The sequence below is a fragment of the Mandrillus leucophaeus genome, unplaced genomic scaffold, assembly GCF_000951045.1.
Source record: "Mandrillus leucophaeus isolate KB7577 unplaced genomic scaffold, Mleu.le_1.0 Scaffold534, whole genome shotgun sequence".
In the NCBI taxonomy this organism is placed as follows: domain Eukaryota; kingdom Metazoa; phylum Chordata; class Mammalia; order Primates; family Cercopithecidae; genus Mandrillus; species Mandrillus leucophaeus.
This window is the reverse complement of record NW_012105742.1, coordinates 788,282-808,806: the sequence shown is the minus strand read 5'-3', so window position 1 is coordinate 808,806 and position 20,525 is coordinate 788,282. Positions and strand designations below refer to the sequence as shown.

The 20,525-nt window shown below is 45.8% G+C and overlaps 2 protein-coding genes across 5 annotated transcripts in view; both read right to left on the bottom strand.

The window, feature by feature from the left end:
- Positions 1-12,335, bottom strand: part of DNAJC18 (DnaJ (Hsp40) homolog, subfamily C, member 18) — a 35,267-nt gene extending 22,932 nt beyond the window's left edge. Inside the window, exons 1-5 of one of the 3 annotated variants that reach the window (XM_011997228.1) lie at positions 12,165-12,335; positions 11,539-11,625; positions 10,151-10,348; positions 7,276-7,362; positions 5,565-5,751 (exon numbers count right to left, since the gene is read on the bottom strand). In XM_011997228.1, coding sequence (XP_011852618.1) covers positions 5,565-5,751; positions 7,276-7,315 — 227 coding nt within the window. In that variant the 5' untranslated portion in view covers positions 7,316-7,362; positions 10,151-10,348; positions 11,539-11,625; positions 12,165-12,335. Of the gene's footprint in view, positions 1-5,564; positions 5,752-7,275; positions 7,390-10,150; positions 10,349-11,538; positions 11,626-12,164 lie in introns of those variants that run through there. The other 2 variants (XM_011997227.1, XM_011997229.1) reach the window with 2 other exon arrangements.
- Positions 12,336-16,447: 4,112 nt separating this feature from the next.
- Positions 16,448-20,525, bottom strand: part of ECSCR (endothelial cell surface expressed chemotaxis and apoptosis regulator) — a 13,370-nt gene continuing 9,292 nt past the window's right edge. Inside the window, exons 9-10 of one of the 2 annotated variants that reach the window (XM_011997225.1) lie at positions 16,971-17,067; positions 16,448-16,802 (exon numbers count right to left, since the gene is read on the bottom strand). In XM_011997225.1, coding sequence (XP_011852615.1) covers positions 16,794-16,802; positions 16,971-17,067 — 106 coding nt within the window. In that variant the 3' untranslated portion in view covers positions 16,448-16,793. The remainder of the gene's footprint in view (positions 16,803-16,970; positions 17,068-20,525) is intronic. The other variant, XM_011997226.1, reaches the window with a different exon arrangement.

Sequence of the window (20,525 nt, the reverse complement as noted above, 5' to 3'; positions counted from 1 at the left end):
TTTTTTTTTTTTCTTTTTTTTTGAGATAGAGTTTCACTCTTGTCACCTAGGCTGGAGTGCAATTGTATGGTCTCAACTCATGCAACCTCCTCCTCCCAGGTTCAAGCAATTCTCCCGCCTCAGACTCCCGAGTAGCTGGGATTACAGGCGCCTGCCACCACGCCCGGCTAATTTCTGTGTTTTTAGTAGAGATGGGGTTTCACCATGTTGGCCAGGCTGGTCTCGAACTCTTGACCTTGTGATCTGCCTGCCTCGGCCTCCCAAAGTGCTAGGATTACAGATATGAGACACCACGCCTGGCCACAGAACTTTATTATTTTTTTAGAGACAGGGTAGGGTCCCTGTCACCCAGGCTGGAGTGCACTGGCACGGTCATAGCTCACTGCAGCCTCCAACTCCTGGGCTCAAGTGATTCTCCTGCCTCAGCCTCCCAAGTAGCTGAGACTACAAGTATGCACCATAACACCAAGTTAATCCAAAAGAACTTTTAAAAGGCAGTCCCTTACTGGCAAAGTACTTCCTGACTTCAGGAAGAAAATATCAGTGGAGCAATCCAGAAAAAGGGCTCTTGTTGCCCAGGCCTTCTTGCTGTACAACCAAAAGGCTGGCAGCTGGTACTCATCTTTTCCATTCAAGGCTCAGGGGTTAGCAGCTTTATATACAATGGCAGCCCCTATCATAAACTGAACTGTATTTGCACAAAATAGCAGAGTTAGCCTATCTCTTCCTGCCTTATATCCTGGTGCTCACTTCTTGTTCTTACTAATACAATATCCTTTGTGACATTTCTTTTCCAGAATAGGGCACTTCTGTCTGCATTAAAAAGTTGATGAGGTAGGGTTGGGCGTGGGGTTCACATCTGTAATCCCAGCACTTTGAGAGGCTGAGGCAAGTGGAAGCCTTGAGCTCAGGCATGCGATAAGTAATAATCACATCATGGACTGTATGCCTTTCTTATAGCAGTCCTGTACCCACATAAAAGCTTCATTTTCAATATGAGATTAAAAGGTATTTTGCAAAAAGTGCAATGTTTTCATACCTGCTGGCATTAAGTGCAGGCGGATCACAAGGCCAGGAGTTCAAGACCAGCCTGGCCAATATAGTGAAACCGTCTCTACTAAAAATACAAAAATTAGCCAGGCGTGATGGTGGGTGCCTGTAATCCCAGCTACTTGGGAGGCTGAGGCAGGACAATTGCTTGAACCTGGGAGGTGGAGGAGGTTGCAGTGAGCCAAGATAATGCCACTGCACTCCAGCTTGGGCGACAAGAACAAAACTTGGTATCAAAAACAAAACAAAACAAAAACCTCGAGAACTGCAGGAGATTACTTTTTACTGCTATACATAATTTACTCAAGAGACAAACTGCTCACAAAGAGATGATTAGCATCATGTGGCATTTTTTTTCTTTTTATTTTTTTGATACGAAGTCTCACTCTCACCCAGGTTGGAGTGCAGTGGCGTGATCTCGGCTCACTGCAAGCTCCGCCTCCTGGGTTCACGCCATTCTCCTGCCTCAGCCTCCCGAGTAGCTGGGACCACAGGTGCCCACCACCACGCCCGGCTAATTTTTTGTATTTTTAGTAGAGACGGAGTTTCACCGTGTTAGCCAGGATGGTCTCGATCTCCTGACCTCGTGATCTGCCCGCCTCGGCCTCCCAAAGTGCTGGGATTACAGGCGTGAACCGCATCATGTGGCATTTTAAGCAGATACTCCCAATACTTGAGGCTCATCAAAATAACAGGAGCTAGCTACAAAATTATTACAGTAGTACAGCACTACTGTTAATTTTATGCGGTTGTGATTAATACTGCACCTGTATGTTTATATTTTTCTTAAATGCGAATGGCACCATGTAAAGTCTCTTAAGTGTTTGTGAGCGTATGTTTTGATAGATTTTAACTTTTTATAATAGATTTGTGTATATTTTATGATACTAAATGATAAAATAGACTAGTATCTAGATATATTTTATGCATTCATATAATTTTCTTAATTTTTTTGATATGTCCATTCTCTATGGTTTGTGAGATTATTATTATTATTATTATTATTAATTGAGACAGAGTTTCACTCTTGTTGCCCAGGCTGGAGTGCAATGGCGCAATCACAGCTCACTGCAACCTCTGCCTCCTGGGTTCAAGCAATTCTCCTGCCTTAGCCTCCCAAGTAGCTGGGATTACAGGTGTGTGCCACCACACCTGGCTAATTTTGTATTTTTAGTAGAGACGGGGTTTTGCCATGTTGCCCAGGCTCGTCTCGAACTTCTGAGCCCAAGTAATCTTCCTGCCTCGGCCTCCCAAAGTGCTGGGATTGCAGGTGTGAGCCACTGCACCTGGCCAAAATTTTTCAAATTGTTGCAAATCTAAAAAGTTTTTCCAATGCATTTATCTTTAAAAATTTACATATAAAAATCCACGGTTCAAATCCATGCCACTCAAGCCTGTGTTGTTCAAAGGCCAACTGTATCTTCTTTTTTTAAACAATTTATTTATTTATAGAGACAGGGTCTTGCTTTGTCACCCAGGCTGGATTGCAGTGGGGTGATCATAGCTCACTGCAGCCTCGAACTCCTGGCTGAAGGGATCCACCTACCTCAGCCTTCTGAGTAGCTGGGATTTCGGGTGCATGCCACCACACCTGGCTAATTTTTATTTTTAGTAGAGACAGGGCCTTGCTATGTTGTTCAGGCTTATCTTGAACTTCTAGCTTCAAGTGATCCTCCCATCTTGGCCTCCCAAAGTTTTGGGATTACAGGCATGAGCCACCACACCCAGCCTCAACTATATTTTCTTAATTTCATTTTTTGATTGTTCATTGCTAGTATATAGAAAAATGATAATTTTTGTATATTGATCTTATATTCTGTAACTTTGTCCAACTTGTTTATCAGTTCTAACAGTATTTGTGTGTGTGTGTATATGTGTGTATGTGTATGTGTATTCATTAGGATTTTCCATTTACAAGATCATGTCATCTGTGGATGTAGTTTTACTCTTCTTTCCAATCTGGTTGGCTTTTATTTCTTTTTCTTGCTTAAATGCCCCAGCTTGACCCTCTAGTACAATGTTGAACAGAATGGCAAGAGTGAACATACTTGTCTTGTTCCTGATCTTGGTGGGAAAACACTCAGTTGTTCACCTTTAAGTATGATGTTAACTGTGGATTTGTGTAGATGGACGTTATCAGGTTGAGAAAGTTCCCTTCTATTCCTAGTTGAGTGTTCTTATTATGAAAGAGTGTTGGGGCTGGGCACGGTGACTCACGCCTGTAATCCCAGCACTTTGGGAGGCCGAGGCGGGTGGATCACAAGGTCACGAGACCATCCTGGCCAACATAGTAAAACCCCGTCTCCACTAAAAATACAAAAATTAGCTGGGTGTGGTGGTGCGTGTCTGTAGTCCCAGCATCTCGGGAGGCTGAGGCCGGAGAATTGCTTGAACCTGGGAGGCAGAGGTTGCAGTGAGTGTTGAATTTTGTTAAATGCTTTTTCTGTACCTATTGAAATGATCATGTGATTTTTGTACTTTATTCTATTAACATGGTATGTTACATTGATTGACTTTTGTGTGTTAAACAATCCTGCAATACTGGGATAAATCCCACTTGGTCAAAATGTGTAATACTTTTTACGTTGCTGTATTTGTTTTGCTAGCATTTTATTGAAGATTTTAATATATATATGTATATATATACACATACATATATATATAAAAAAATTCAATAAGGGATATTGGTTGATAGTTTAGATTTCTTATGATATTTTTGTCTGGTTTTGGTTACAGAGTTCTACTGGCCTCAAAGAATGAAGCCAGCTGGGCCTGGACTTCTCTTCATTGGAAGTTTTTTTTTTTTTTTTTCAGACAGGGTCTCCCTCTGTCACCCAGACTAGAGTGCAGTGGTGCAATCACTGCTCACTGTAGCCTCACCCTTCTAGGCTCCATCAATCCTCCCATCTCAGCCTCCTGAGCAGCTGGGACTGCAGATGTGCACCACCATGCTTGGCTAATTTTTGTGGGGTCTTTTTGTTTGTTTTTTATTGTATTGATGAAGTTTCGCCATGTTGGCCAGGCTGGTCTTGAACTCCTGGGCTCAAGTGATCCTCCCGCCTCAGCCTCCCAAAGTAATGGGATTACGGGCATAAGCCACCATGCCCAGCCAGAAGTTTTTTGATTGTTAATTAAATCACCTTATTTGTTGTAGGTCTACCTGGGTTTTCCATTTTTTCTTTCTTTCTTTTTTTTTTTTTTTGGAAATAAAGTCTCACTCTGTCACCCAAGTTGCAATGCAGTGGCACTATCATAGCTTACTGTAACCTCAGATTCCTAGGCTCAAGTGATCCTCCTGCTTCAGTCTCCAAAGTAGCCACAGGCATGTGCCACCATGCCCAAGTATTTTTTTTTTTTTTTTTTAGAGATAAGGTCTTATTATGTTGCCCAGGCTGGTCTAAAACTCCTGGTCTCAAGCAATCCTCCTGCCTCAGCACCCCCAAAGAACTAGGATTACAGGTGTGACCCACCATGCCTGGACTCCATTTTTTTCTTAAGTCAGTTTCAGTAATTTGTATCTTTCTAGGCATTTGTTGATTTTATCTAGGTTATCTAATTTGTTGGCATACAATTGTTCATAGTATTTAGATTGGTAGGGATATCCCTCTTTCTTTTTTTCTTTTTTCTTTTTTTGAGAGATGGGGTCTTGCTCTGCTGTCCAGACAGGAGTGCAGTGGTGTGATCATGACTCACTGCAGCTTCGACCTACTGGGTTCAAGCAATCCTCCTGCCTCAGCCTCCCAAGTAGCTGGGACTACATACTCGTGCCACCACATCAAGCTAATTTTTGTATATATATACATTTTTTTTTTTTTTTTTTTTTTTTTTTTTTGGTAGAGAGAGGGTTTCACTGTATTGTCCAGGCTGTCTACTTCCTTAAGGTAGATTAGGTTACTGATTTGGAGTCTTTTATCAAAAAAATAAGCATTTAGAGCTATAAATTTCCTTCTAAGCACTGTTTTAGCTGCATCCTATATGTTTTAGTATGTCGTGTTTTCCTTTTCCCTCATCTCAAAGCATTTCTAGCTTTTCTAGTGATTTATTCTGTGACTCGTTTGCTTATTAGGAGCTTGTAGTTTAATTTCCACATATTTGTTAATTTCTCAAATTTCCCTTTGTTTTTGATTTCAGAGACCATACACTGTATGATTTCAATCTTTTTAAATTTACTGAGGCTTGTTTTATGACCTAAGATATGGTCTATCCTGGAGAATATTCTATGTATCCTTAAGAAAAAAATCATTCTGTTGTTGTTGACAGAATGTCCTATAGATGTGTGTTGTGTCTAGTCGGTTTCTACTGCCTCTCTTAAAGTAGAAGCAGGGTAGTTAGTTCGTGTTATACCCTAATATTCCACTTCTACTCAGTCTTCCCTCTGAGGTCAAGAAGCTAGTATGCTTCAATTATCATTATTATCATCATCATCATCATCAGTCAATACTTACATAGCACATCCAGGCACTCTTCTAAGCACTTTCCATAAAATCACTTATTCAATCCCACCATATGCTCACCTTTGTACCCCAAGCAGCTGTTCCTCACTATACATGGAGCTCCCCTCACCCTGCCGGGTCTGAGTCCACTCATTCTCAGACTTCTTTTCCTTGTGTGCCTTCACGCAGTTACAGCAGCCACAGGGATCATGACTCTCAGGAGGTGTGTCTTCTGGGTATTTGTTTCTTCTAACTGCATCAATGTAAGCTGCAAAGCAACAGCCCTTCCATTAGGTCTCCATCTGACCCTGAAAATCAACTTTGCAACCTGCCTTAGCTCTCTGGGAGGCTGCTCCTAAGCATGAGAAGGTAAGCGTGATGGCCAAGGGTAGGGATGTCATGCTGACTTTGTCATACAAAGCTGAATAAACATCTGTTTCTCTGTGGTCCATGGTCAGAAGAGACACTGCTCGTAAAATAGTATTTTTTGTTGCAGTTCCTCCCACCTCTAAGATTTAAAGTAGAGAGGAGTTCGATTCTTTCACACTAACAATTATAGAACTAATATATACCAAGGAACTTGGCTAGATCAAGGGGGCAGATGGGTAAGACCTGCTCCTGACCACAAAGAGGTTAGTTTAATGCAAGTTTGTCCAACCCGCGGCCCACAGGTGGCATGCGGCCAAGCACGGCTTTGAGCTCAACATAAATTCGTAAACTTTTTTCGAGCATTATGAGATGTGTTTTTGAAATTTTATTTTTAAGCTCATCAGCTGTCATCAGTTATTTAGTCGTCAGTTAGTGTATTTTATGTGTAGCCCAAGACAATTCTTCCAATGTGGCCCAGGGAAGCCAAAAGATTGGATACCCCTGGTTTAAAGGGAGAAGATTCAATAACAACACCTGCAGAATGTAAAGAGGGTCATAAGCAATCCAGTCAAAAGGGGCAGAGCACTCATGTCTTCTCGGAGGACCTGGGAAAGGCTTTAACAACATCTTTCTTCCGCTTAACATCCCTCAGCTACCTCCACCCACTGCTCCTGGACACTCTTCCTGTAAGTCGGCCTGGCTAACTCCAATGCATCCTTCTTGTCACCATTTGTAACACTCTCTGCAAGAAACCTCCCTTGACAGCCAGTCTGCGTTAGGTGCCTTGTCAGTGTGCTCTCCAAATCCCTGATCTTGCTGTGTAGCCCAGGCCGTTTTGTATTACTACTCCGTTTTGTAATTGGCTGTTCAGTCGTCAAACTCTCAGAGGGCTGCTAGTTTTGTAAGCTAAGGGACCCGTGTCAGTCAAATCCCCGCTGCAGAATCAGCATAATGCGGGGCACGCAATAGGTATTGGATCAATACTTTTTGCCTGACTGTAGGGTGGAAAAGGCTGGTCCTGATGCCGGCTGGAGCGACATGTTCAAACAGGGACTTAAGGTCAGGTGGCCCAGTTAGGCGGAAGATATGGGCCAGGTTAGCAAGCTTCAGAGAGACCGCAGCACCCCCACGGGCCCTCCAGTCACCCTGGCACGGGCGGGGCCTGACCGCTGCGGGCCCTGGGCGGGGCACGGGCGGGGGAGGGGCTGGGGGGCCGGAGGCAACAAGTCGTCACCGGTGACTCTGGGTTTGCGGACCCAGCTTCCCTACCCCATCCGCAACCCTACTCAGGCTCAGCATCTTCTCACAGGCCTCCATCCATCACCTCAGACCCAGGATCTCAGCCCTTGTGCGTCTTCAGGATCCTCATCCCTGATCTCCCCCGAACGCCGCCCTATCCCTCCTTCAGGCGGGGACCTAATACCTTCCGTCCAGCGCTCCCCGCTGCCCAGAGTCGCCGCCATATCGGTTCCCAATCTGCAGGTCCGCCGAACCTCCCCCGCGCCCGAGGCTGAAAGAGAAGGGGGCGCGGAGCGCGGGGCACGCTGGTCATTGTAGTCCAGTCCGTAGGAGTTCCCGGGGCACTGGACTACAACTCCCGGCAGGCTCTGCGCCGGAGTCCGTGGGAGATGCAGAGAAGTGCTTCGACCTTCGTCAGAAGACCTGTGGAAGAGTGTTGCTGCTGGCTGCCTGCAGCACGGCTCTTGGCTTTTCCTCATTTGTAGAGTTGGGATAGTGGCTTCGGCCCTGCCTAACCCTAGGGACATCCAAGGAGGGGCGACTGAAGTCCTGCCTGTAAAGGGCTTCGCAAACTATAGGCTAGAGGGTGACAGTATGACTATTGTGCTCGTCAGGGATGTCTTTCTGAAGCATACGCTAAGGCCTGTTCTGTGTAGTCAGTGGTAGGCCCTGGAGATTCAGAGATGGGTCTGGGGGATGCCGAATCCAGCCTTTGGAAGCTTAAGAGTCAAGAAAATAGAAAAGTGATGTAGATTTATGGGGTTGGAGGGCAATCTAGGTATGCCCCTACTGCCCCAGCTCCTCAGGCACTGGACATCAGAGGGTGTCGGGGTGGAGAAAGAAGACATGGAAAGGTATTGGGGCCGGCTTTAAGAGCCTCCATCTTTGCTGTTCCTGTCCTTCCTCCAACTCATCCTACTCCAACACCCCTCTGACACTTTTCTCCTCTCTTCCAGCCCAGTTGTCTCTTTAGCCCATTCCTTTCTTTTCTGAAGGGCCGGACACTGAGATTAGTAAAAAGCAAATGAGGAAATAAATATTCTTGCTGTTTCCCATCCAGATATGGATGGAGCCTAGCAAAGAAAAAAAGCAACTCTTTCTTCATAGATGGATGGCTACAGTTCATCCCCGAACAAAAAATTACCCAGAATTCACTGAGGTCTTACCCAAGAAAACCAAATCAATCATGATATCAACTAGCACCTACTTAGGCAGTTGGGGAGAGATGTATATTCCTGGACATAAACTTGGAAGGGTAAAAGCACCAGAGGGCATGCAGTTCCAGCCCTTTCCTACAGTCACGGCCCTGGCATCACTGACATCTTGCCCACTTAAGAACTCAGAGAATGGCTGGGTGCAGTGGCTTACACCTGTAATCCCAACACTTTGGGTGGCCGAGGCAGGCAGATCACGAGGTCAGGAGATCGAGACCATCCTGGCCAATATGGTGAAACCCCATCTCTACTAAAAAGACACACATTAGCTGGGCGTGGCGGCATGTGCCTGTAGTCCCAGCTACTCGGGAGGCTGAGGCAGTAGAATCGCTTGAACCTGGCAGGCAGAGGTTGTAGTGAACCAAGATCGCACCACTGCACTCCAGCCTGGGCGACGGAGTGAGACTGTGTCAAAAAAAAAAACAAAAACAAAAACAAAAAAAATTCAGAACAAGGCCTTTCAAGTGGAAAAAGCACTGGCCTGGAAGTTGTATAGGTGTTATATTAATAGTTGGGGTTTTGCCACAAATCATTGCATGATCCTAAACAACTCCTTTTTCCTTCTTCTTTGGCCTCAGTCTCCTCACCTATAAAATGAGAAGGTTGGATTCAATTAGTAATTTTTGCTTGTTAGTTTTTTGAGACGGAGTCTCACTTTGTCACCAGGCTGGAGCGCAGTGGCGTAATCTCGGCTCACTGCAACCTCTGACTCCCTGGTTCAAGCGATTCTCCTGCCTCAGCCTCCCAAGTAGCTGGGACTACAGGCACGTGCCACCATGCCCAGCTAATTTTTGTGTTTTTGGTAGAGACGGAGTTTCACCATGTTGGCCATGATGGTCTCAATCTCCTGACCTTGTGATCTGCCCGCGTTGGCCTCCCAAAGTAGTGGGATTACAAGCGTGAGCCACCGCGCCCAGCCTCAATTAGTAGTTTTTAAATTGGGGAATTCTTAAGGCTCAATGTGCAGATGTCTCTGGAATCTTCTATTGAGGAGTGGGAGTGGGGAGGAAGGCATAGCAGGGAAGGCACTAGCACCTCACCCTTCTTCAATCAAAGCAGCTCCGCTTTTTTCTGTTTTGTATTTTGTGGTCTACTAAAGGAAAGAAAACCCACATGTTTGAAAACTACCAAACTAGTTGACCACTAAAAGCTTGTGTCATTTGTAATATCAATTTCTCCTGGAGCACTTGAAGACAGTGTTCTTTCCTCACCCCCACCCCCATAAGCACTGAGAAAGTAACAGTTATCTAGAAATTTGGTCATTTTCACTTAATTTAGGAGGAGGAATTTAACATAGTGATTAAAAAATCTGCATAGGATTGCCGTAGGATATAATAAGATAATGCTTGTAAAGCTGTTAGCACCTCATCTGGCATGTAGTATGTGTTTAATAAATGCTGGCCACTTATAGACTGGCTCAGAGGAAGAGAAAACATTTTTTACGGTTTGACATTGTAAATTAGGAGTGAAGGGGTGTATATGGGGCATATCATAAGGTCCTGGATATGACTAACTGGACCCCATTCCTGTCTCTCTGGCAATCATTACCTGCAAATAAGACAAGAAGCAAAACACTGCCAAAAAGGGCTGGGAAGCTGCTTGTCCATGCACCCTAAACCCTGAATCCGGCCACTAAAACTAGTGATTTTCTCCCTTTCAAAAAGAGAAGATGGCAAAAGTGAACTAGTATGAGAAGGTTTTGGGTCGTCCTAAATCCAATGAATTATGGATGTCCTTAAACTTGAGAGGCGAAGGAGGCCCTGGAACCATGAGATGAGTCAAAAGCTCCGCTCTGGGACATTGAACCTATGACCAGCTAACTAATCCAGGCAGCAATGTGCTCACAGAAGGCTGGATCCTGAAGGTCCCACTTGTGCTCTGCAGCCGAGGGACCTGATCAGGGACATCCACCAGGTGGTTGAATACAAAAAGGAAGTTCTTCTGGTTTGGGGAGGCTAGACTGCCTGCTCTAGAAGATGGACAACTGAGGGTGGGATGGACCTCAGAGTCCGGGGGCACAGGGAAAAGGTCTGGAGGTACTACCTGGAGATGTTAAAATACTGTGAAGTCAGAGGCGTTTGGCTGAGAGTGGGCTGTTAGAGCACTGCAGGGGTTAACTGGATTGAGAAGAGGAACTATGAATTATAAGACTATTTAGGAGCAGAGTCTAGGCTCAAGAGTATTGGACAAGATTTGGGAAGGTGGGGCCTCTTCCCAAATCTTAGTTGCTTTCTGGTAGCTAAGCATCCTCTCTCCTGATCCTCTGAAACCTCACATCCCCTTCTTTTCCAGACTTCTTTTCATTTGCTTCTAGCACAGTAACAACAATGGTTTATCATTATGACCTTCTTAAATATTGCCAAGTATGCACATGTATTCTTCAGTTCGTTTACACCTCAACTAACACTTCCGGATGAATTTTTGTATGATTGCATCACTTGGACTAATGCGCAACTCTAAAACTCAACATTGAGAATACTTCTGTGCCAGTTTCTGCTTAAACTCATTAACTAGTCAGCAAAAGTAATCCTCACTGTAAAGTTCAATTTCTGTGTTTTGTAAAAGAGGAAACTGTGGGCCCAAAGAGTACAGGATGGGGATGCCAGTCGAAAAAGACCTGCGGGAAGAGTGAGAGGGTAACTGGGAAGGAGATAAGGGAAGAGAAATTGGGGTCTCCAAGGCAGTTCTCAAAGAGGAGGTAGATGTGGAAAGAAGTTTGAAGAGAAGAGAAAGGAGGACATCCACAAACCCAGGAAAAGACTGGTGGACATAATCACACGGTGTTTTCCAGCACATTCAAATTGAATAGAGTAGTACTAGCTGGGCTTGGAGAAATTGTGTGCCAGAACTAGGTCAAGGGGGCCTGCAACTATCCTTCATCTGCTAAACCATTTTACCTTAGGGCCAGCCTCAGGTTTCTCTCGGTTTTCTCCACTTTATTTTTTTGAGACAGGGTCTTATTCTGTTGCATGGGTTGGAGTGCAGTGGCTCTATCACAACTTACTGCAGCTTTGGTCTCTTGGGCTCAAGCGATCCTCCCACCTCAGCCTCCCGAGTAGCTGGGACCACAGGCACATGCCACTATGCCCAGCTTTTTTTTTTTTTTTAGATGTGGTATCTCACTATGTTACCCAGGCTGGTCTGGAACTCCTGGGTTCAAGTGATCCTGCCCCTGGGGACTTCCCAAGTGTTGGGATTACAGGCATGAGTCACCATGCCCAGCCTCCACTTACTTACGTATTGAACAGTAGTGGATTCTTGCTGGTGATACTGAGGTTTGTCCTGTGCCCTATATGGTTGAGATGCTGCCCCATCCAGCCCTAGAAGAAAGAAGCTGAGTAAATGATCCCACTGGGCCTGTGTGTCTGAGCTGGTTTATTGGTTGCCCTCCCATAGGATGGGGGAAGAAATGAGAGAAGGACATTCTGCAGCAAGCCCCCCATCCCCGCCATCTGTTCCTGTTTAAGGACCATGTAGTCCTGTGTGAGAAAAGGGAGGAAATCATCTTGTAAACAATCATCATCCTGTTGTCTAGAAATGAAGGAAGAGAGGGTTTCAGAGAAGCTGCAAGGGCTGCAGAAGGCTGCTCTCAGATTTCCTGTCAGAGGTGGGGTCTCGAATTTGCATAAATAGTAGGCTCCTCCAGGAGAAACCTCTCTACTAGAATTTGCTCCAGAGCAGAATTCAGCGTTAAATTCATCCTCAACCCTTTCCCAAAGGAAAGAGTTACTTAGCAACAGGAAAATCCACATGGCTCATGTGGTAGTGTCAGGGTACAGTGTCAGTGTCAGAGTAAAATCCTTTCAATCTCATAGATTATTAATACCAGTTCTCTCCCTCTTCCCCCACATATAAATACCTTATGACTAACAGCTTATATATGCAGGTCATTGCCCAGAGTCAGAGGAAAATGTGTGGTTTTATAATGAAGATGTCAGCTAAGTTACCTAGAGTGAAGCCCCATGTCCTTGACCTGATTAGTCCAGTATGATGAGCAGCTGAACTGAGTGCCCATGGCAGGCAGAATAACAACAGCACAAACAGAATCCTAGGCATTGTTATGTCATCTGAGGGGTTCCATCCCAATGGTGGATGTTGGACCAGAACTGGCTAGTAAGTCATGTGCTGTTGGCTGTGAGATTTAAATCAAATATATATGAATTATTTAAAAAATACTAGCCAAGTCTGGGCGTGGTGGCTCACGCCTGTAATCCCAGCACTTTGGAAGGCTGAGGTGGCCGGATCACCTGAGGTCAGGAGTTCGAGACCAGCCTGCCCAACATAGTGAAACCCCGTCTCTACTAAAAATACAAAATTAGCCAGGCGTGGTGGCAGGCACCTGTAATCCCAGCTACTCAGGAGGCTGAGGAAGGAGACTTGCTTGAACCTGGGAGGCAGAGGTTGCAGTGAGTGGAGATCGCGCCATTGTACTCCAGTCTGGCCAACAAGAGTGAAACTCCATCTCAAAAAAAAAAAACAAAACAAAACTAGCCAGGTGTGATGGCTCACACCTGTAATCCCAGAAATTTGGGAGGCCGAGGTGGGAGGATGTCTTGAGCCCAGTAGTTTGTAACCAGCCTGAGCAACGTAGCAGGACCTCATTTCTACAAAAAATTTTTAAAAATTGGCTGGTCGTGGTGGCACATGTCTATAGTCCCAGCTACTTGGGAGGCTGAGGCAGGAGGATCATTTGAGCCCAGGAGTTTGAGGTTGCAGTGAGCTATGATTGTGCCATGCCACTGCACTCCAGCCTGGGAGGCAGAGTCAGGCCCTGTCTTCCCTCCCCCACAAAAATACTGCAGTATTGCTTTCATAGGTTAGGTACCCCACAAAATAGACTCCGAGACACTGAGATTTGCGTACTAAAGGTTTCTTGGTGAGCACTCCTGGAACAACAGCTGTGAGGAGTAAGGGAAGCAGGAATGGGGGCCAGGTAATTGAGGCAGGGGGTCCAGGTCTTCATCCCCACTCCCAACCCCCACAGCCAATCATCAACCAGCTGTGAGTCCTCAGCAGCCAACAATCCCACAGCTGGGGAACAAGTGCCTTTATCCTGAAGTGGGACCTGGGTGCTGGTGACCTACTCCAAGCTGTCTGTTACAGTTGCTCACTTCCCAGGTATCTCCACATTTATTATCCCATTTTACCTAGTCACTAGCCTGTGAGGTAGCAATGGCCAGGTAGGACACCTTCTTCCCTGTTCATATACAGGAGAATTGGAACTCCTGAGAATGTGAAAGGCTTGTCCAGAGTCGCCTGCGACTTGTCTACCCAGAGTGATCTCTACTTAGCACATATTATTCATTTTTTCTTATGTCCAGAGTCTACAGAACTGTGGAATATAAGAATGAGAAAAGGTAGTGAAGGCCAAGTTGTCCAGCCAGCTCACTTTAAAACCCGCCAGGCACAGTAGCTCATGCCTGTAATCCCAGCACTTTTGGGAAGCCAAGGGAGGAGGATCACTTGAGCTCAGGAGTTTGAGATCAGCCTGGCCAACACGACAAGAGCCTGTCTCTACAAAAAAATTTTAAAAATTAACTAGGTGCAGTGGCTCATGCCAAGAGTCCCAGCTACTTAGGAGGCTGAGGTAGGAGGACTGGTTGAGCTCAGGAACTCAAGGCTGCAGTGAGCCATGATTGTACCACTGCACTCCAGCCTGGGAGATGGAGTGAGACCCTGTCTCAAAAAAAAAAAAAGTAAAAATGTAAGAGAACAGGCTTGGAGGAGGGGGACAGTTTCACCCAAAGTCAACCTGCAAGTCTGTGGCAGAACCCAATCTTAGGACCAGATTTCCTTCACCCAAGAGCCAGTTTATATTACCTAGGAAGTGCTGGGCACAGTGTGTCACACAGGAGCTACAGGCATGGGCAGGTTACAGGCCCTGTCCTGGGAGATTTTAGAATACAGTAAGTTCTCTTCTTTTCTTTCTTTCTTTTTTTTTTTCTTTCTTTCTTTCTTTCTCTTTCTTTCTTTCTTTCTCTCTTTCTTTCTTTCTCTCTTTCTTTCTTTCTTTTTCTCTTTCTTTCTTTCTTTCTTTCCCTCCCTCCCTCCTTCTCTCTTTCTTTTCTTTCTCTCTTTCTTTTCTTTCTTTCTCTCTTCCTTCCTTCCTTCCTTCTTTCCTTCCTTCCTTCCTTCCTTCCTTCCTTCCTTCCTTCTTCCTTTTCCTTTGTTTTTTTTTCTTTCACACCTTACCCTGTCACCCAGGCTGGAGGAGAGTGGTGCAATCAACCATGGCTCACTGCAGCCTCTACCTCCCAGAAGCAAGTGATCCTCCTACCTCAGCCTCCTGAGTAGCTGGGACCACAGGTATGTGCCACTACACCTTGCTAATTTTTGTATTTTTTTGTACAGACAAGGGCTTGCCATGTTGCCCAGGCTGGTTGATATGGTTTGATTCTGTGTCTCCATCCAAGTCCCATCCTGAATTGTAATCCCCATAATCCTCACGTGTCGAGGGAGGGATCAGGTGGGTGGTGATCGGGTGGGTAGTGGTTTCCTCCATGCTGTTCTCATGGTAGTGAGTTCTCACGAGATCTTATAGTTTTATAAGGCAGTTTTCCCTGATCTAGCTCACTCTTTCTCCTGCTGCCTTGTGAAGAAGGTGCCTGCTTCCCTTCCATTGTGATTGTAAGTTTCCTGAGGCCTCCCCAGCCATGTGGAACTGTGAATCGACTAAACCTCTTTCCTTATAAATTACCCAGTATTTCTTTACAGCAATGTGAAAATGGTCTAATACACTTGTCGTGAACTCCTGCCTCAAGCGATCCTCCCACCTTGGCCTCCCAGAGTGCTGGGATTACAGGCATGCGCCACTATGCCCTGCTCACTAGGTTTCCCCAGTCTCATTTTAATAGTTTTAATGAGACAGAGAAGATGAAACTTTTTGTTCTAGGCTGTCTCTCTCATCGCCTTGAGAAGCCCGAATCAGGAAAAAATAGCATATTGTTGCTTCAGAATGAGTAAGCAGTGTTCTCCCTATGTTCCAAACTGCCAATTAGCGGTACTTATAAAGTTAAATACTCCTGAAAGACACACATGGATGACTCCTCCCTCAATTTTCCACAAGATTCATTTCCAAACTAATGTCATGGTAGACATGACTAAGACTAAGAAAGCAGACACCTCCTTTCTTCTCCTCCTTCTCTTTAAATGACTTTCCAGTATTTCTACAATCTTTTATTCTATATCTAGGACACAAGATAACTGTTGTATGGGGTAAAGTGGGTGGGGTTTGTGTTGATGAAGTCACAGACCTATCTTCACCGCAAACCTTCCCAGTGTTTATCCCATAGCTAAGACCAAAGTGATACATGTCTACCTGGGGGCAGGCAGAGGACATTTGTCCTCATCTCATTCACCTCTCCCCATTGGCATTTCCTAGTCAAAACTTTCTTGGTGATGACTGGTCACTGTTTACAGCCCCTCGTTTCTCTCCTCTATTAGAGTGGTTAGTCAGTCGCCTCAGCCCTACTAATAAAAATAAACCAGGTGATACTCTGGTTTCTCTTCAGATCATATAAATCTTTCACCTTTTACTAAAGATTCCTGTGGAGAGGAGCAACTTTGAGCTTTTAACTAACTTTTTGAGGCTTTCCTTTAGCAGGGCTAGTATAAAGAAGAAGAAAACAAACAAACAAACAAACAAAATGACTAGGTGTGGTGGCTCACACCTGTAATCCCAGCTGTTTAGGAGGCTGAGGCAGGTGGATCCCTTGAGGTCAGGAGTTCGAGACCAGCGTGACCAACATGGTAAAACCCCGTTACTACTAAAAAAGTACAAAAATTAGCCAGGCATGGTGGCACACACATGTAGCTCCAGCTACTTGGGAGGCTGAACCAGGAGAATCACTTGAACCCTTGGGAGGCAGAGGTTGTGGTGAGCCAAGATCACACCACCGCACTCTAGCCTGGGAGACAGAGTGAGACTCCATCCGAAGAAAAAAAACAAAAGCGACAACACCACCACCCAGGTGAACCTGATAAAACCTGATGCAAAGTCCCTTCTATTGACCATCCAAGTTTCTCAGAGAGCTGCCCATAAGGCAGAAACCCGCATGTATGTCTGGCCTTGGAAAGAAGGCCCAAAAGCTGCTAGAACATTATGTTAGGAAATGTGCATGGGAGCATAGACCTTAAAAGTAATTAGACTGCAGGCTAGAAAATAATTTTAATGCAAAGTAGAAAGGATCAATCCACCTCGTCACTTTCCTTGCTCTCGCTCTGTCACCTCCTCTTTCCTGTGGCTCTGAGAAGGTGGGAGAAGCAGGCAGTATTTCCACAGCAGTTGTCCATATAGGAAAGTGTCTCCCCTATTGGTAGCTTGCTCCCAGATCTGGGGCAATGCTAGTGTCCTTTAGATCTGGGAGCAGACATGAAACAATAAAATAATTTACATGTGGTTCATTGCCTCTACTAATTCCATCTCTTCCTCCTTGTAGTCACAGGGCAGCTGCATCATCCTTGGACTCATGGGGACCCAAAGTTGCTTTTAAAGAACCTGCAAAATAAATGCATAATGGGGAAGAGTGAACTTCTTAGGAGTGGCGGGGTAGAGAAGAGGGGAGAAGAGCCAGGGTCTTTGAAAGTATCTCCTTTCTGGCCTGAAAGGAGGAGGAGGAGGGGAAAGGTGAATTTGGGGAAGGAAGGCAGGAAACAAAAAATGTACCTTCTCTGCTGAGAGACTTTGTTTGCCATTATTCATGTTGATGTTCTTCATGGAGATAAGGGTGATGCAATCTTTCTCTCCATTGGCTGTGGAGCAGCTAGGGGAGGAAGGGTGTCTGGGTTAAAGAGAGGAGGAGGGCAGGGCAATGGAGAGTCAAGGAACTGTGAGGTTGTTGAGCCTTAGACCTTTGTCTCAAAAAATCTATATGTTGGTAGTGAATCATAATGAAATGAGAGTGTGCTTTGAAGACCAGAAGACTGCATTTATTTATTTATTTAGAGATGGAATCTTGCTCTGTCGCCCAGGCTGGAGTGCAATGGCGCGATCTCAGCTCACTGCAACCTCCACCTCCCCGGTTCAAGCGATTTTCCTGCCTCAGCCTCCTGAGTAGCTGGGATTATGAGCACATGCCATCACACTCAGCTAATTTTTGTATTTTTTAGTAGAGACAAGATTTTACCATGTTGGCCAGGCTGGTCTTGAACTCCTGACCTCAAAGGATCTGGCCATCTTGGCCTCCCAAAGTGCTGGGATTACAGGTGTGAGCCACTGTGCCTGGCCAAGACTTGCATTTAAATTTTGGTGTTACTACCTACTACTTGTTTGATCTTTACCAAGTTACAGTCTCTATTAAAGCCTCAATTTTATTTTTTTAGTTTTTATTGAGACAGGGTCTTGCTCTGTCACCCAGACTGGAGTGCTGTGACACAATCACAGCTCACTGCAGCCTTGACCTCCTGAGCTTACACAATCTACCTGCCTCAGCCTCCCAAAGTACTGAGATTACAGGCATGAGCCATCACATCCACCAAAGCCTCAACTTTTTTCCCCCCCGAGATGGAGTCTTGCTCTGTCACCCAGGCTGGAGTGCAGTGGCACTACCTCAGCTCATTGCAACCTCCGCCTCTGGGTTCAAGCAATTCTCCTGCCTCAGCCTCCCAAGTAGCTGGGATTACAGGGACCTGCCACCACACCCAGTTAATTTTTGTATTTTTAGTAGAGACTGGGTTTCACCATGTTTACCAGGCTGGTCTTGAACTCCTGACCTCACGATCCGCCCACCTTGGCCTCCCAAAGTGCTGGGATTACAGGCGTAAGCCACTGCGCCCGGCCTAAAGCCTCAGTTTTAAAAATGTATAATGAAGTAATGTCTTGGCTTACACCTATAATCCCAGCACTTTGGGAGGCTGAGGCAGAAGGATCACCTGAGACCAGGAGTTTGAGACCAGCCTGGGCAACATAGTGATATCCCATATCTATTTTAAAAATTAAAAATTAGCTGGACATGGTGGCACATGCCTGTAGTCCCAGCTACTTGACAGGCTGAGGTGGGAGGATCATTTGATCCCTGTTGGCATCATTGCAGTCCAGCCTGGGCAACAAAGCAAGCCTGTCCTTCAAAAAAAAAAAAAGAAAGAAAGAAAACAAAAGAGGCTGGGCGTAGTGGCTAATGCCTGTAATCCCAGCACTTTGGGAGGTTGAGGTGGGTGGATCACAAAGTCAGGAGTTTGAGACCATCCTGGCCAACATGGGGAAACTGTGTCTCTACTAAAAATACAAAAATTAGCCGGGTGTGGTGGTGCATGCCTGTAGTCCCAGCTACTTGGGAGGCTGAGGTAGGAGAATCACTTGAACTTGGGAAGCGGAGGTTGCAGTGAGCTGAGATCGTGCCACTGTACTCCAGCCTGGGCAACAGAGCAAGACTCCATCTCAAAAAAAAAAAAAAAAAAGTAATATATACCTTGAACGATTGCTATACAGATTTGAGATAATATTATAAAATATATACCATTGTGTTTGGCACATAATAGGTATTCAGTAAGTGGTTCCTAAGCTTAGAGAGAATGTCTTTTTGTATTAGAATCTGAATTCCTACACTTTTCATGATGGGGTTATAGAGGCTTAGCCCTTGGGTTGAAGAGTTTCAGTCCATCTCCTGTCATTTGATTATTCCTTTTCATGTCTGCCCCTGTCCTGCCCACCACAGCCCTGGCCTCAGGGGAGCCTGTCAGGATTGTATGTGTGTGGGATGTGTGTGTGGTAATGAGGGGTGCATATGTGTGGTATGGGATATGTGGTGTGAGGTGTTGGGGGGGTGTGTGTGTGGTGTAATGCATGTGTGGTGTGTGTGGTATGGGGTGTGTGTGTGGTATGCGGTGTGTGGGGTGTGTGTGTATGGTATGGGAGTGTTATGTATAGTGTATGTGATGTGTGGGGGAGTGTGTATGTGTGGTGTGTGTGGTGTGAGGTGTATGTGTGGTGTGTGTGGTGTGAGATGTATATGTTGTGTGTATGTATAATATGGGGTACGTGTGTGTTTTGTGTGGCATGTGGGTTTGTGGTGTGTGTGTGGTTTGGGTGGGTGTGTGGTGTGTGTGTAGTATGAGGTACAGGGTGTGTGTGTGTGTGATGTGTGTGTGGTTTGGGTGTGTGTGTGGTGTGTGTGTGTATAGTATGAGGTGTGTGGTGTGTGTGTAGTATAGGGTATGGGGTGTGTGTGTGTTGTGTGGTGTGGTGTGTGTGTATGGTATGGGGGGATGTGTGTGAAGTGTGGCTGTGTGGTGTATGTGTGTTGTTTGGGTGTGTATGTTGGGTATGGGGTGTGGGGTGTGTGATGTGGGTATGTGTAGTGGGGTATGGGATGTGTGGTGTGTGTGTGGTTTGGGTGGGTGTGTGGGGTATGTGTGTGGGGAGGGTGGGTGTGTATAGTATGGGTATAAGGGTGGGTATGGTGTGGGTGGGTGTGTAGGATATAGGGTGTGGGGGTGTGTGTGTAGTATAGGATGTATGTGTGTGGTGTGTATGTATAGTGTAGGGTGTGGGGGGTGTGTGTTTGTGGTGTGGATGTGTGAGGTATGGGGCATGTTGTGCGTTTATGGTGTGTGTGGGATGTGTGTGTATAGTATAGGGTGTGTGTGTGGTGCATGGGGTGTATGTGGTGTGTGGGTGTGTGTGTAGTGTGGGGTATGGGATGTGTTGTGTGTTTGTGGTGTATGTGGGAGTGTGTGTATAGTATGGAGTGTGTGTGGTATGTGAATGTATGTGGGGGGTGTGTGTAGTGTATGGGTGTGTGTGAGTAGTGTGGGGTGTGGGATGTGTTGTGTGTGGTGTGTAGGAGTGTGTGTATATGATATGTGGGGTGTGGGGGTATATGTGTATAGTGTGGGGTGTGGGGTATGTGGTAGGTTTGTGGTGTGTGTGTGTGTGTATAGTGTGGGGTGTGTGTGGTGTGTGGTATGTGTGTGGAGTGTGGTGTGTGGGGTATGAGGCCTGTGGTGTATTTGAGGTGTGTGTGTAGAGGGGTGTATAGTATGGGGTGTGTGTGGTTTGTGGGGTGTGTGTGGTAGGTGGGTATGTGTGTGGAGTGTGGGGTGTGGAGTGTGTGGTGTGTTTGTGGTATGTGTTGGGGGTGTGTATAGTATGGGGTGTGTGTGGTGTGTGATGTGTAGGGGATGTGTGGTGTGTGGGTGTGTGTGTAGTGTGGGGGGTGGGGGGTGTGGTATGTGGTGTGTTTGAGGTGTGTGTGAGGGTGGTGTGTACAGTATGAGATGTGTG